Source organism: Gopherus flavomarginatus, chromosome 9, assembly GCF_025201925.1.
Source record: "Gopherus flavomarginatus isolate rGopFla2 chromosome 9, rGopFla2.mat.asm, whole genome shotgun sequence".
Lineage (NCBI taxonomy): Eukaryota > Metazoa > Chordata > Testudines > Testudinidae > Gopherus > Gopherus flavomarginatus.
Window position 1 is genome coordinate 13,222,183 of NC_066625.1, and position 16,146 is coordinate 13,238,328.

At 38.9% G+C, this 16,146-nt stretch overlaps 1 protein-coding gene across 5 annotated transcripts in view; it reads left to right on the forward strand.

Moving 5' to 3' along the window:
* Positions 1-15,406, forward strand: part of C9H7orf50 (chromosome 9 C7orf50 homolog) — a 202,070-nt gene extending 186,664 nt beyond the window's left edge. For all 5 annotated transcript variants that reach the window (XM_050966368.1, XM_050966369.1, XM_050966371.1 and 2 more), the window contains 2 exons: positions 5,771-5,852; positions 11,243-15,406. In XM_050966368.1, coding sequence (XP_050822325.1) covers positions 5,771-5,852; positions 11,243-11,425 — 265 coding nt within the window. In that variant the 3' untranslated portion in view covers positions 11,426-15,406. The remainder of the gene's footprint in view (positions 1-5,770; positions 5,853-11,242) is intronic.
* Positions 15,407-16,146: the final 740 nt, after the last annotated feature.

Consider the following 16,146-nt stretch of genomic DNA (forward strand, 5'->3'; position numbering starts at 1 on the left):
AAAACAAAATAGGCAAAATGTCAAGGTAAATCCCAAAAGAAAAGCAGACAATATTTGTTTAAAATGATAAAAAGATTTACATATGGGGTCTGAAAAATCTTGGTCATCAGAATTTCAATTGGCTTGTTTAAAAGACCAAAACTACAAATCAATTCAGTTTCTGTCTTGAAAGTCAACGAAAGATTACATTGAACTTCTGTTTAATGCTAACAAGCTTGGGGGTTTGTTTCTGTTTTTTCTTATGTATGTCTAAGTTATGGCCTCCATCATCATAGTGTCTGAGAGCCTCACAATCTTTGAGAATGAATCCATTAGAAGATTGCTTAAAGCCACTTCAGCCTGTGCCTGTATTCCTGAGTGTACCAGATCTTACCCTGTGTCTATATGGTCATGAGGGGGTAGCTCTCATTTTTTCTGTTTCCTTGGGCTTTGTCTTTTTAGCCCTGTCCATTCTACAGCCTTGTCACATAGTTTGTGACATGGTTGGCTCTGAACATAGTTTGTGTTCACAGCCAATATTCTATATACGTGGTTAATAACCATGGCAGCTAATAGTATTCTGCCCTGGCCTGCAGTCTAAACAGGCATGTGATTGTCTTCCTGTATCCAGTGTGTAACACTTGTTTTGCTGTGTGGCTTAGACTCTCTGACTATGCCTGTGGAACTGGTTTTCCTTAGTCTGAGGCCTCTGCGTACTAGGAGATCCCAGAGCGCGTTGTCCCCACATACTGTTAGTGGCCCACTGTATTCATACCCTCTGGGTGCTATTAGAGAGCTGCCTAGATTTTCCCAGCATTTTTTAATAAACACATGGGTAAGTAGTTTAAGTGTGAACGTCGCATGGTTGTGTTATAAAATTTGCTGCTGTGAGTACACAACTCAATCGTGTTTTATATAATAGTCACAGGAGACCTGATGAACTGACTTTAAAATCATGGTTGTACTTATAATGTGGATGGGTCTTGAGGGTTTTGAGCAAACCTCCCACATGAGACTATCATTCTCCAAAAAAGTCCTGGACTGTCTGAGTCAAGCTGCGATGAGCTCCATTTCCTATGTGTCTTCTACTTTTCTCTTTTAAAGCTACGTTGAAACGTCAGTTTAAGATCCATTAAACTTCAGTCAGCTACATGTTTTTTCAGTCAGCTTGTGCTTATAAAAAGATATAAACAGTAACTATATCCATAACAATAATTAGCAGTTGTATGATATATTAGAAAATTTGCCCTAAGCATAATGGGAAAAATATTTACATCTACATATTTCCATCTAGTGTCATAACTTCTTATATTACCTATGGACATTGTGCTGGATATAGCTACTTCTAAAGACCACCAAAAAAGAGAGTGATTGTCTGTAAAGAGGGTTTATTATTAAGTGTAGTGTAGTTTATCTTATTTATACAAGATTTTAAATCACTCAAGATAAAAAGGCTGCATTAGTGCTGTAATATGCCAAGAAAGCCTGAAGTCCTTTAACAAAATCTCTGCATGTGAGTAGGATAATCTGCCTGTGGCTTGTTGTATTAAATTGTATTGAAAGAGTTTAACCTTTATTTGTACTTTAAAGGTAGGGCAACCCAAAAAACAGTGAATATATAAATATCTAATTCTAACAGAGTTCTCCCACACTCTGCACTTCACAAAGTGATACTTTTGTAGATTTTAATGATCTGACAGTGATATTCTTGTCATTTATCAGTTTTTCCTCCTCTTTCAGCCATCTGTATTAATGAAATATTTATGCTGAGTACACTAAAAGCTTATGGGGAAGGGGTGGGGTTCTTTACGTGGAAGAACCACACAAATTCTGTTATGAAAATTATATTAACTCTGTGTCCATGATTATGGGTTCTTGGGCTCAGAATGGGACCAGAGTTTGGCATGCAACGAAGTTGGGAGAATGAGTGCAACCAGTACAATCAAGCCAAGAGCACTAGTTAAAAAATGTAGAATTGTTTTCTGAAAATGTGAATGCCCCAATAACCCATATGTGGGAAAACATGACTGACATATCATGCAATTTCTTTAAATGACAGCTGAATTTGATCGTGACCATAATAGTGCAGAGGGTGCACTAGATTAGAACGAACTGTTCATGAAGAGTTTGTCCAGTGTAATAGGCACAGACATGGTTTCCATCAACATCATGAATATACCATTTACTATTTTTTTTTTAAAGAACAAACACACTTTGGTTAGTCAATTGATGTAAAACTATCTATTTTTCCATGAATGCCAGTTTCCCCTTTTGCAGGCATTGCATCTGTTTGGATGCATAGAGAAGTTGCCTACAAATGAATGCGAAATACCAGTGAAGAATGTTGAATTTTATTCCCTTCTCCTTCGTTGTTAATTTTTTATTCTCCACAAATCTGATTCTGGTGCTAGCCACTCTTTTTACAGCAGGCATCCTTGCTGGGTGGTTAAACAACACAAGCAATTGAATCATGATTAACTGAAGCTTTTTGATTTCTTTGTTTTTCATTTTTGTATTTGATTCCATAACTTTTGGATCTTTGCTTATGTCAGTGTTTGTGCTTTTTCAGTTTCAGTCTAATATTTGTCCTCTAATAGTTTGATTCTTTAACTGCAATATCCCGACTTCTGGATTGACTTTCTTCATTTGCAGATTTACCTTTAATTGATGGTATAAAATATAGTGCATTGGGTTGTTAACCATTTGTCTTATTTTTCAATTTATTATCATTTGTTTGCTTTTTGCTTGTCTTTTTGTGGCAGATTTCCATTTAATTTACCAACGAAAACTCTGAAAGGAACTATAGGCTTCCCCCCAGTCCCCTTCTGAGTTTGGAAACTTCTGAAGTTAAAAAGGAGCTTATTTTGTACACTTGTATGTTTCTACAGAAGCTCTCATGAAACCCTCCTGGACAAATTTGTGATCACTTGGTCTTTGTTTCACAGAGTTCACTGAACAATTGATTTGCTAGTGCAGAAGAAATTTAATGTGAGGGCGGTTTTGCTCTATTAGACTTGACAGTGTTTGAACAAAGTTAATACTCTTGCCTAACTGGCTTTCCAGTTGATTTCTATACTCTATATTACTATGTAAAACAAAGTGGAACATTAAAGGTGGACTTGCATCATACCTGTTGAGATGTTTTTTTTCTTCGAGTGCTTGCTCATGTCCATTCCGTATTAGCTGTGTGTGCTCTCCACATGCACCAGTGCCGGAAGTTTTCCCCTCAGCAGTATCTGTAGGGGAACGGCTCTGGGTGCCCTCTGGAGTGGCGCTTGCATGGCACAATATAAGGGGCGCCGCTGGCTCCCCCCACCCTCAGTTCCTTCTTGCCGACAGTGACGATGCTGGAATGTCTGCTGCTTTGGCTTGTGTTGTTTCGTTCTCTGTTCTTGTGAACTTTGAAATCCTGTAAAATAGTTATACATAGTTATTAGTTTCTTAGATACCCTTAGTAGTAATTCTCGAACACTTTGTTAGTTCTGAACGGGACTCAGGCAGGGGATGAGGCATGCCCCGATCCCCAGGCTTTAAGCCCTGCAATCCACATACCAGCTGCCTAAGGTGCTTAGGCGAAGGGCACATAAGTGACAAGTGCCGTATCTGCAAGTCCTTCAAACCTAGGATGAAGAAGGAGCACGATATCCGTCTAAGAGCTCTCCTAATGGAGTCAGCACTCACTCCGGCACTGGAGCAGTGCAGTGTGCAGTGCTCCCCTGGTGCTATCCACGAACTAGCACCAGTCTCCCTCCCTAGCACTGGGGACACTGATTGATGGACTCAAGGCGTACCTCTCCAGTAGATTGGCACAGATCCTGATGCACGTGCCACCCTTTAATAACTTTGGAGAGAACTGTGGAGCAAACAGACAGCAAATTGCATGGCCTCAAGGATGCTCGCACGACTCTGAAGATCCTAGGTCTCTACATCCCAGCCCTGGCGCATAAGTGGTTCAAACCGCAGCAGCCACCGGGCCAGCGGAACCAGCCTCATAAATGATCCAAGAGCTACAAGCGCCACCCAAGCCACCCACCTCCACCTTCTGCCCAGTTGGGCTTGACCAAGAATAAGTAGGGGGCCAAACATCATTTTGAGTGTGTGCCCGAGGGCAACCTACCAGCCTATTCCCCGGATCTATCTTTCTCAGCGTTCTCCAACCACCTTTCCCTCTTCCTCCCTGCCTGGTTGGCTATAACCTTGGACCGATGGGTCCTCAGCACAGTGGAACAGGGTTATACCCTCCAGTTCCTTTCTACCCCCCATTCCCACCCACCTTTCCCATCCCTCTTCAGGGACCCCTCTCACAAGAGTCTCCTCATGCAGGAGGTAAAGGGGATGCTACGTCTGGGTACAGTCAAAGAAATTCCTCTTGAGTACAGGAACAAGGGGTTCTATTCCCGGTACTTTTTAATTCCAGGGTGTCACGGGACTAGGAATAGACTATTGTTGCAGGGACCGGATCTGGAGCCTGGCATGGAGGACCATGTAAGTGCACGCTGCCATGTGACCCAGGAGACCGACAGACCCTGACTGTAGTCAGAGGGAACAGGGAGACTTACGCGATGAGGTTTGTCAATGTGTGGAACCTTTCCAGCAGCAGGAATGCCCTGGCGCAGGTTGAGCTGAGGGTGGAGGGAGCCGGCAGCGCCCCTTATACTGCACCATGCAGGCAACATTCCAGAGGGTGCCAAAGCCGTTCCCTTATGGATACTGCTGAGGGGGAAACTTCCCTCACTGGTTCATGTGGCGAGCACATACACCTAATATGTAATGGACGTGAGCAGCACATCTTGAAGAATACCAGTTACAGAAAAGAGAACTGTCTTTTTTTCAGATTAAAATCTAATAATTTTAATTTAGTAGAATTTATGTTTCCTTCTATTGGGATACATCTGTAATAATGCTTCAGTGTATTGACTAGTACTGTTTCATATTAAGATATTAGATTTTGGTGGGAGGGATAGCTCAGCGGTTTGAGCATTGGCCTGCTAAACCCAGGATTGGGAGTTCAATCTTTGAGGGGGCCATTTAGGGATTTGGGGCAAAATCAGTACTTGCTCCTGCTAGTGAAGGCAGGGGGCTGGGCTCGATGACCTTTTAAGGTCCCTTCCAGTTCTGGGAGATAGAATATCTCCATTTATTTATTTATTTATTTGTGTATTATGTTTTAGAGGCAAAAAAGCAGGGTGCATTTCATAGTGAGATTTGTTACTCGCTCCTTATTCTACTGTTGTTTTTAGGAGAACTACCCATTTTCTCAAACCAGTTTTCTTCCCTCTTTATATTTATAGCAAAATATACCAGCTTTCAAATCACAGGCTTACTATATGCAAATTGCACACATCAGTCTGACATTTTAGCCCAGCTCAGTTTTTACATATTTAAAATTTTTGCGTGTGAGGCATTCAGAGACTATTCGCAGACATTGTGCATTTGTTTGCATGCTTTTAAAATATACTATATTTTTCAAATATGATGCAAAATTATCCTATGTCTTGAGCAAGGGATTGGTAGTCAGGATTCCTGGGTTCTTCTGCTTGCTCTCCTAGTGATTTGTGTGACACCTAGGGCAAGCCACTTAATCCTTCTGTACTTCACTTTTGCCACCTGTACTCTAACACCTAGGTCACAAGGAAATTGTGAGGCTTAATGTAATGCTGGTAAAGCACAGTTAATGTAATGCTGGTAAAGCATTTTGAATCATTATATAAAAGTGCTACGTGAGTGCTGAGTATTTTTATTATCCAGTATTTTATCTGAGCAATTATTTTTCTCATTTATTTTGTTACAGCTGGTCCAAAAAAACAAAAGAATGGAAGTTTCAAAAGACCAGGCAGACTTGGCTTCTTTTGCACATGTATGAGAAAGAGAAGGTTTGTATTAAGATTACTTTTTATTTAGTGAAATAATATCTTGGAGCAATTAGTTATAAATTAGTTACACCTATTTTTTGTTAACCAAATGTTACTATGGTATCCCAACACATTTGTCATTTTTTTATTTAATCCGGACAAGGAGTCAATGTCTACATTTGATTTTAAAATCAGCAGTGTTTAATGTAGCCTTTAACAATCGGCAATACATGTTTGCCAATCTCTGCTTTAAATCGTTTGTAGTTAATGCAGCAAGACTTAGAAGAAAGGTCATAATAGACCATAGGTGGTTTGGAATGACCTTTCTCCTGTGTATACTAGATTGTTATAATTAATGTACAAAAGTATTATTGCATTTTGAATACAAATGAATGATAAATTTAGACCATATTTCAACTGTATTGGTTAATCTGAACTTCTGAATGTGGAACCCAATACTAATATCATAGATACTCACATTTTAGGCAGCTGAAGCTGTTGCAGATCCTTTCAGGCTCTGACTCAGATGTGAAACCATGTTGGCAGGCTGATAATATGGTTTCTCACTCAGTACAATGTACATGGGACCTTAGACTGATTATAAAAGACTTGGCAGTGCATCTATGTTAAAAATCAATGGCTAGGCTTGCACCAGTGGTAGAATCCAGCAATTTAATAACTTTTGAAAACGAGATTTAATTTCCAGTTAGCCTCTGGTTATGGTGGCATTGAGGGAATGTTTCAGACCATTCCACTTTGTTGCATAATAGAACAAACCACCTTGCCAATCCATCGTGGGCTGTTCATTTGTTCTTTTAGTTGACATAGAATCAATTTTTGCCCATTATCTGGATGTGTCCATACAGTTAAAGATTTTTTGATAAGCTTATTTTATACACAATTAAAATAGTTGTTGGCCTTTTTGATGCAGATTTCAAGCCAGGTACCAACTTAAAGTGTTACCTTGATAAGAAGAAAGATTAAAAAAAATAGTAAAATCGGTGTTTTATTTAGGCAAAAACGTTCACAAAGCATTAGTACAATTTTACTGGCATAACTCTATTTAGGAAGTGACAAAATAAAAGTTTAACTGCAGGTATGGGGAATAATTTGCTTATTATTTTAGATTTGTTTCTCCTTTAAAACCATCCTTAACATCCTACCAAACACAACATATTTTCTCTACAGCTGTTTAGGAGCTATTTCAGAGCCAAAATGATGTCCTTGCTTTTACACTTGTTTGTCTTTGGGTTTCTTTCTTTTCACATTGAAGATGCTATTAACCAATTTATGTCAAATAGCATGTTTTCAATAGATTTGAGTATCAATACATAGCTTAATTCTGTATTTGTCAACACTGAAATAGAAATGTTTCCTATTTTGGTATCCTCTTTAATCCATTGAGATTATTATGAGTTATTTACACTAGCATATTTTAAACTGTCTTTTACTGGTGAGGTCAGATTGCAAATGGTCTTTAAATAAGCTGCTTCCACTGATTTCTATGAGTTTGAATGAGGAACTAGTCAAGTACATAAAGTTAAGCACATACGTAAGTATTTCTCTGCATCAGGCCCTTAGTAAGGGTGACCACTTTGGTGAATATATTTTTATATCTAAATTCTGCTCCCTCTTCTTTAGCCAACACACTCTACAGAGTTCAGTCATGAATAAAGTACACCGCTATCCTAATATAACGCAGTCGTGGGGAGCCAAAAATCCCTACTGCGTTATAAGTGAAATGCCGTTATATTGGGGTAGCAGTGGCAGGGCTGCAGTGGTGATTTAAAGAGCCCGGGGCTCCAGCCGCAGGGAGCCCCAGACCCTTTAAATCGCCGGCAGAGCCCACTGACACAGCCCCTGGGTAACAGCAGCAGGGCTCCAGCTGTGATTTAAAGGGCCTGGGGCTCCCTGCAGCAGCCCATGGCCCTTTAAATTACCAGTGAGCCCTGCTGCCGCAGCTCCAGGGTAGCAGCAGGGATCCAGTGGTGATTTAAAAAGCTCCAGGCTCCGGCTGCTGTGGAGAGCCTGGACCCTTTAAAGTGCTGCCCAAACCCCACTGCTGGAGCCCCTGGATAGTGGCAGCAGGGCTCCAGCTGTGATTTAAAGGGCCCTGGGCTCCCCGCAGCAGCCGGAGTCCTGGACCCTTTAAAGCACCGCCAGAGTCCCGCTGCTACCGCGCTGTATGCGAACCCATGTTATATCGGGTCGCATTATAGCAGGCTAGCGGTGTATAAAAGAAAGCACTTTTTCTGTTCCTTCCCAAGTTCCATCTTCAGCTTCTGGTGGTGCCCAGTTAATAACTGAAGGTCCCTGCAGTAGGACAAAGTGGGATTCAGAGAGGAAGCTGTACTTGCTTCTGTCTATAAAATCAGTTAGGACTGACTCTGTAAAATCCAGATGGTGGGTGACTGGTGTCATAGGTCTGGTTGAATGCCCCCTCTTAGCAGCTCCCTGGACTCTTGTGAGGGGATCCAGCCTGTTGGATTCAGTGTATTTTAAGACTCTGGAGTCTCAGCAGATACCAGGCGTAGCCCCAGTCTTGGAACTGCTGGGCACATTCTTGGAGTTCAGACCCTTTGTCCAGCACTCCAGCCTGAGAGCTGAGATCCCTGCAGTCAAATTGCCTCTCCCCTGTTACCAGGTCTGACTCCATGTGTAGTTTAAACCTGATCTTTTCCAGAACTCCACTCAAAGGTGTGAGCCTTCTGGTTTACATCTTTGCGGGGGCCCATGGCAAGTGTACGTGCTGAACACCTTCACAGTTATATAGTACTGCTGAACACTCAAGAGTTGATAATATTTGATTTGCTTCTAGATAGATATTACCATTTAAAATGTTTAGCTCCTACATACCTAAACTGCACTATTGGACTGTACATATTCAATTGATTTATTTCCTGTGACATCAACAGCCAGCTGGAATATTGCCTCAGGCCTAATTCAGATTACATCAGGGAGATCATCATTAAAATAAATGGTTCTGCAAAAGTTATTTTCACTTATTAATAGTGATTATTTGAATTGTGTACAACAAACTCCCTGTCCTTTGGAGCCATGGCATCATTTTGTTGAAGAAAAATAATTTTTCAACAAGAAGCTCTTAAATATTGTTTTGGTGACAATTTAAACTCGGAGGAAGATGTGATATTTGCCCTATTTATTGATTTATTTTTGCTGCCAAGCCCAGTTGGAGTGCTTATGCAGTCCTGTGGAACTAACTGTGGACACCACAAGTCTACAAGCAGCAACCATTCTCCAGATGAGGCTAGAGGCAAGGAAACTGTTTGGAAGAGAGGAAATGAAACAAAAGCTAAGATAAATGGCAGTGGAAATGATAGACAAAACCATAAACCCATTAAGTTTGTCTACCGCTATTGCATATTCAGTGGAGGGAAAAATACAGAGAATACTCTCTGGTTAACGTGGTTCTTATTTGGGATAAATTATATAGCTAGATTAAAGAAATGTTTCAAAGGTTTTTGTTCGCCTTCCTTTGAGGCTGAAAACTAAATGCTTTATAGCCTTAAGAACAAAGCAGCCACATGATTCTCTCCACACATACAATTTCTAAGTTTAGCATAGACTACTAATTGCCCCTTTAAGCTCTTTGCTTAAATTATATAATGATAGATATAATTATACATGATGAGATTTGACTGCACAAATAAAGTTTGGTAAAAAGAAGGGTAAATTATATATGGATATTTTGGCTAAAGTACAGAGTACACAGAGGCTGTTGAGTTCAAACATTCACTATAGAGAGAATTATTTCCATTAAAGGAATATTATCAACCTAAACCTCATATTTGTGTCTTATCTTTTTGACTGCTATTGTTACAAATTTACTGTAATTGAAACAGATTAGAAAACAAGAAGATTTCATTTTTTCAGTATATTTACTTTATGCATTTGACAGCACTTTGTGTATAGTTAGTTTCATCACTACGCCTCTGGTTAATTTCCTTTTTCATGTGGGTAGGTTTTTAACAAGAGTGTTGTAGCTGAAGAGTGATAGTTGGCTTCCCTGCTGGATAAATTATAAGTCTGAATATAGACTTTGCTTTTGGTTTAGCGCTTTGTATTATCCTTCATTTACTGTGACATTGTTGGAGTCTGATTTCCTCAGTACACTGCAAGTGATCGAACTTTCAGACAGTGAAGTTACCGGGCTCAGTAATAGTGCAGAAATAACTTACAAAGTTCATTATCTGTTAAAATTCTTTCTTCTGTAAAGTCGTATTTCTCAGGTAGAATAAAAGCATACTGTCCTCTCTTCAGTAAGGCCCTGATCCTTCAAACTCCTGTGCATGTGCTTCACTTTACACATATTGAGTAGTCCTGTTGAAGTCCTGTGTAAAATTAAATGTGCATAAATGTTTGCAGAACAGATCATTTTAACTTCTTCTGAATCACAAGGAAAATATTTTATTAATAACAGAGATTGCTGTCATAGAAATTGTACATACATTTAAGAAATGCTTCATAGAAAATCACGTTATGTGATGTTCTTGAAAATACATTACTTTATGGTTAAAAATGTGGAATAAACCAATGTCTAAAATGTCTTTATTGGATTATCAGTAATGTAAATTCAACTTATTGATTATAACAGCATTATATCCTAGCTGATGAAGCTAAAATGTAACCTATTACTAACTAACTAATGAGAAGGCAATAGAGAAGAGAAAAAACAGATGGGGTGGTTGAAGACGGTGACACTGTTTCACATTAGGCAGGTTTTAGTTAAATGATTCTATCAGAGTCTGATTCACTATGATCTAAAAATGGTTTCCAAATGTCTGAATTTATCTGTTGTTTTTCAAACTAAATGTTAGCCCCTCGTATGATGGTTCTGTCAACGTCACAATCTGTTGTTTGACAGTGGGTGGTATCTCTTCCCAGCAGCTCAGGTAATTTTGGGCATTGAGGGTGGAAAGTGGCTATTATTAGGCATATTCTGAGCTGTTTGGCCAAGTGCTTTCCTCAGATATGTACATACAACTCACTGAATTCAGTAGAACTTGCACAGATATATCCAAGGGTAGTATTTGGGCCACTGTTTTCTCCTTCAATAGCTCGTGTAGGGTTGAGATGTTGGTCAGTAAGTGGAGGGATGTACTAACAGGTATTTCAGCTTTTGTTGTGATTGCATTTTGCTTTGAGTTTTATCCTGAAAGCTGAGCAAAGAGCAAATATTTAATGATTGTCTCCCACAATGATTAGCACAATGCCAATAAATATCTCCATTTGAGCTGAGAATTGCTTGCATCTAATAACCATGTGTTCCTGATAGTTGTCTGACTCAGCCTGGTATATATTCAGCCTGGTGCCATCACATGACTTTAATTGTCAACTAAGATTTTCTCCCATCACGTAACTTACATTGTCAATTATCTCTCTTCTTAAAGGTTCCAGATGAATATTTCTCTATTTTATTGGACTATCTGGAGGGGCTTAAAGGCAGTGCACGAGATGTAACCATGCAGAAAGCTGAAGCTCTTATGAAAGAGTATGACAATTCAGATACAGAAGATCCAGGCCTGTTGGAGAAGTGTGAGCGCATACGAAAAGTTTTACAACTATTATCATGAAAGTGTGTAAACCTTGTCATTAGATTTCTAGATTCTAGATTCTACCATTGTATGGAGAGCAGGTGAAATGCAACAAATAACTTCTAAAAAATATGTAAATACATATTTTTTTCATTAAGAATTGTAATTATGATAAGATTTCATGTTTCAATTGCTCATTGTACAATATTTTAAAATCAATCATTAAACAGTTTATAAGGAGATTGTAATCAAAACGAACCATAGTGTTTGCCCATTATTAAACATTCTATTTTGGCCCCATCAAGTAATTTTTGCATGTATTGGAAATGAGTGGAAACATCCATCTCACTTCTAGTTCTTCATCCATCTCACTTTTAGCTATTAACTGAAGAGAGGAGCTTTGTGTCTCTTAATAAAAGCAAAACAATCCAACCAACAGAAAGCCTGGAGGTTCTTTCACAAAGGGTAGTCTTATAAGTGAATGTAAAGCACAGTGCTTTGTCAGCCAGCTGTAATCTATCACTTTCAGCTTTGCAGCATGTCATTTGGATTTGGGAAAGATCATTTTCAGTCTGTCGAACATGGGTTTATAACACATTTACTTATTAGCAATTTAAGCAAAGATCTGGAGATTGTCAGCTTTGTTAGTTTTCCTCTTGATATTTAAAGTTTTTTGGATGCTTTATGACAATAGCTAGGTATTCGGAAAATGTAGAGACGTGAATAGTCCAAATCAGATGTCCATTGTGAAATCACCCAATCATACCTTTAGGAAATGCTGTGTTATAACATTTTGTGTTCAGCCTGACAAAATACATCTTCATCTTTCTCTTGTAATTGTTTTCCAATTGAGTTAAACTGTATTCAGTTGCTTCAACTAGGGAACATTTGTATCCTAGGAGAATGCTGAAGACCAGATTTTTATGCAAAAAACAAGAGCATTAATTACTCCAAAGTTTGAGATCTTACTTTAATAATAATACTAATTGAGTACTTGTTCCTAACCAGCACTCATGACCTGATTCTCAAAAGGTTTTGTAATTACAGCATTTGGCTGGATTTTGACAACCTACACATACATGAATTGCTGTAGCTTTTGAAATATACAGCCAGTTATAAAAGCAGCTTATACATAGTGACCTCTTTAAGACAATTATATTGGGAGCCAAAAATTTTGAGTGATCTAACGTGCTGTTCTAATATGGTGACTATTATGGAATTTAACATAATGGGTGAGCCAAGGTATAAGAAAGAGAGAACAAAACAACAGAGTGCCTGTTAATCCCCAGAGCAGAAACAGTGAGGACACACATGTTGCTCATGGACATTTTCTTTCTTACCAGTTGTGCTACCTGGCTCCCTTCTCATTCTCTCTAATTTTTCCCCTTCTTGCCATATCTTCATCTCTATTGTTTTCTTTCATTTCCTCCTTTTTTGCATTTGCCTCACTCACTTCTCATTTGTATCCTTTTTCCGTTTTTTTTTTTTTTTTTTACTACAAGCATAGGCGGCAGCAGATTAAAATTAAAATCAAACCAAACCTGAAGAGCTCCATGCTTTCCCCCAAGATGAAGTTCAGTTGGAAGATAAAATGAGAAGCTCAAAAAGACATCCTCATCTCATAAACACTGGTTTTGCTTCTTCAGATGTGCGCTCTGATGTCCTCTGTTCTCATTATAGTTTACCATCCAAGATTATGTGAAGGCGGTAATATCACACCTCTTATATTTAGAGTAGCGTTCAGAATATGAAATAATCTGTGTTTTCTGTGCTAATGTGAAAGGAAGCAGTTCCATTTGCATGAGTAGACTGTTGGCAAACTACCTTGAATGTATCTGAATTTAGAACATAGATTCTCCCTTTTTCCACTTAATTCACGTGACCCTAACATAGTCATAAGATTTCCTCCTGCCCCCATAAGGATGGGAGGTCCCTCGTTTCCACTTGTTTCTTAAGAGGCCTTTCACCTTTGAATTGATGTAATTTGAAGGAATCTTGAACAGGGCTTGTCTGTAGATGAGTGGCTGCATGGCAAATTAGGTAGATGAAAGCATAGAGGCCACATGGCATGAAAGAAAGGCATGGAGACAGGTACACAAAGTCCTGCTATACCATATCCCAAGTCACCAATCAGTGTTTAGATGGCCTGTCTCATCTACTTTCTTCGGGAGGGTAAAGATGGGTGGAAGCCATTTAATTATACTAATAGTCCTACATGTATTTTAGAGCACAGTTGTCAATCAACTTGTTGTTCTATTTAATCTAATTCTATCACTGACGTATCTCAGAGAATGCCATTGTACCCATGTGCTGCCAGCTGGCCTGAGCTGATGTATGAGCACTGTTGGCTGTCTGGAAGACGAGGAGGTCCAGAGCCAACTGAATTGAGTCATTCACAATAAATAACTGAGATGAAAAGCAACTGGATGAGATGGGGTTCAGAACAGCAAGTGGTGACACAAGGAACTAACGATCCTATATAATAAGGGCTGGGTCAATAACAGTAGGGTTCGTTCAGGGCAGAAAATATGCCCCTTTTATGATGGAGTTGACTGAATTCTGAAGACTTGCCCATTCATGCATCCAACACCAAGGTACCATATAGTTCAGCAGAGAAGTGTGAGAAAGAACCAGAGATGAGGGGTCTTCTGTATCAGGCATGTCTTTTGTTGTTTTTGTTGTTGTTGTTGTTGTTAGATTAATCAGTGTGGCTAGTTCTGAAGGGAGAGTGGGAGAAAGTGTTTTCTGGGTTTCTCTCAAAGCCAATGATGATGGTTTTTTCTAGAGAAGTGATATAGCCTCATATAAGAGCAGAAATACCCATCTCCACCAGATCCCATTCCTTCCCTTTCCCCTCTTTTACACTGGCATCTTCTAAGCCACTCCCCAATACTAGCAATTATTAGGTAGAAGGAACATAAAACTTCATGTATTGTATTGCTACTGTATATTTGTTAGCTTAAAGTTACCAGGCCTCTTAATTCCTCAGTGTTCTAAGTTCCATTTTCTGTCCAACACTAATTTAAACAGGAAAGGGCAAATTGTTGTCTTAGATTCTCTTAATAATACTTTGCACTTCTACAGACCCTTTCACTAGAAAATCTCACACTGATTTATGAACGTCTTTCAGAACGCTTGTAGGAAAGTAGGTCTATGTTGTTAGTCCCATTTTACAGATGAGAAGTCTCAGGCACAGAAGCACAGGAAGTTAGGAGCCTTAATACCTTTGAGGATCTGAGCCAGAAAGCTTGACCCAAGATCCCAAGGAAAGTTAGTTGTTGTTCTGGCAATAGAACCCAGGGCTTCTGACTTGCTACCCCAGTGCACTAGCCACTAAGCCATACTCCAGCTTCTTACACAGTTGACTATTTTAAATGGTTGTTTATTTAATACAGATAACAAGGCCTCCTCTTCGATATTTTAATTTCTAAAGTCTATACTGGGGTAGGCAATCTATGGCACATGTGCCGAAGGCGGCACAGAAGCTGATTTTCAGTGACACTCACACTGCTCAGGTCCTGGCCACCGGTCTGGGAGGCTCTGCATTTTAATTTTAAATGAAGCTGCTTAAACATTTTGAAACCTTATTTACTTTACATACAACAATAGTTTAGATATATATGATAGACTTATAGAAAGAGACCTTCTAAAAACGTTAAAATGTATGACTGGCACGCGAAACCTTAAATTAGAGTGAATAAATGAAGATTCGGCACACCACTTCTGAAAGGTTGCCGACCCCTGGTCTATACTTTCATTAAAATCTTGTAAGCAGTCTAGCCTATGCAAGGAATTCAGGTTTGTCACTTGTTCAGCTTTTTTGTCTGTATGATCATTTTTAAATGTTCAGTATTTTATAGCATTTGTAGCTTAGATACTCAGCAAATGTGTTAATGTGAATTGACAAAATCACGTGTCTGCCTCTCTGTTAATCAGCCAATTGTATTGTTAATAAAAATCAAATCCAAGACTAGAAGTAATAGTTTGTACTGACTGACAAATTACATTTTCTTCTGCTTACTCTAATTGCCTTTCGACTGAGTTAATCTGCATCGTGTGGCTCTGACTAGAAGAATTTGTACACTAGGAAAATGCTGAAGTCAGGACTTCTCATGCAAAATATAAAAACATTAATTACTCAAAATTGCTTAAAGCTGGAGATGTGCCTCTAATGACGATACTAATTACTAAAAATTTGACACTGTAGAAGAGTTCTCTTTAATTTGGATGATCTCCACTGTGTGTTGTGCATCTTCTTGGTTATCTAGTGTCTGCCCTCACTTTTAATTTGTTACCATGGTTCTGAAATTACTGGGGAAATGGATTCTCCATCCTCGTTTAGGAAGCAGAAATTGTAGATATTGAATGTGTAGTTCATTTTTCACCCAGAGCAGGATGACTCTGTTTTATTGGTTAATTTTAAAGAAGAGTGGACCTAGTCTGATCTCACACCTTCTAGTTACTTAGAAATTCTTCTTCCTCCCACGCACTACATGGAACGGAGCAGAGCAACAGCCATTAAAAAAGAGCTATCCAGTGTCAAACTTACGCATTTTTGGAGAACAGCATGAAAGATATGAGTGCAGCTTAACCTGCAGTATTAAATGTACAGAATAAACCATCAGATAGTATATTCAGTCTATAAATAATTTACACAGAAATAACTACAGGAAAGGAACCTGTGCAGGCATTAATTGCATGATCACATACTATTTTTTTTCCACTGAGTAAAACAGATCTCAAACATTTTTAATTGGTGA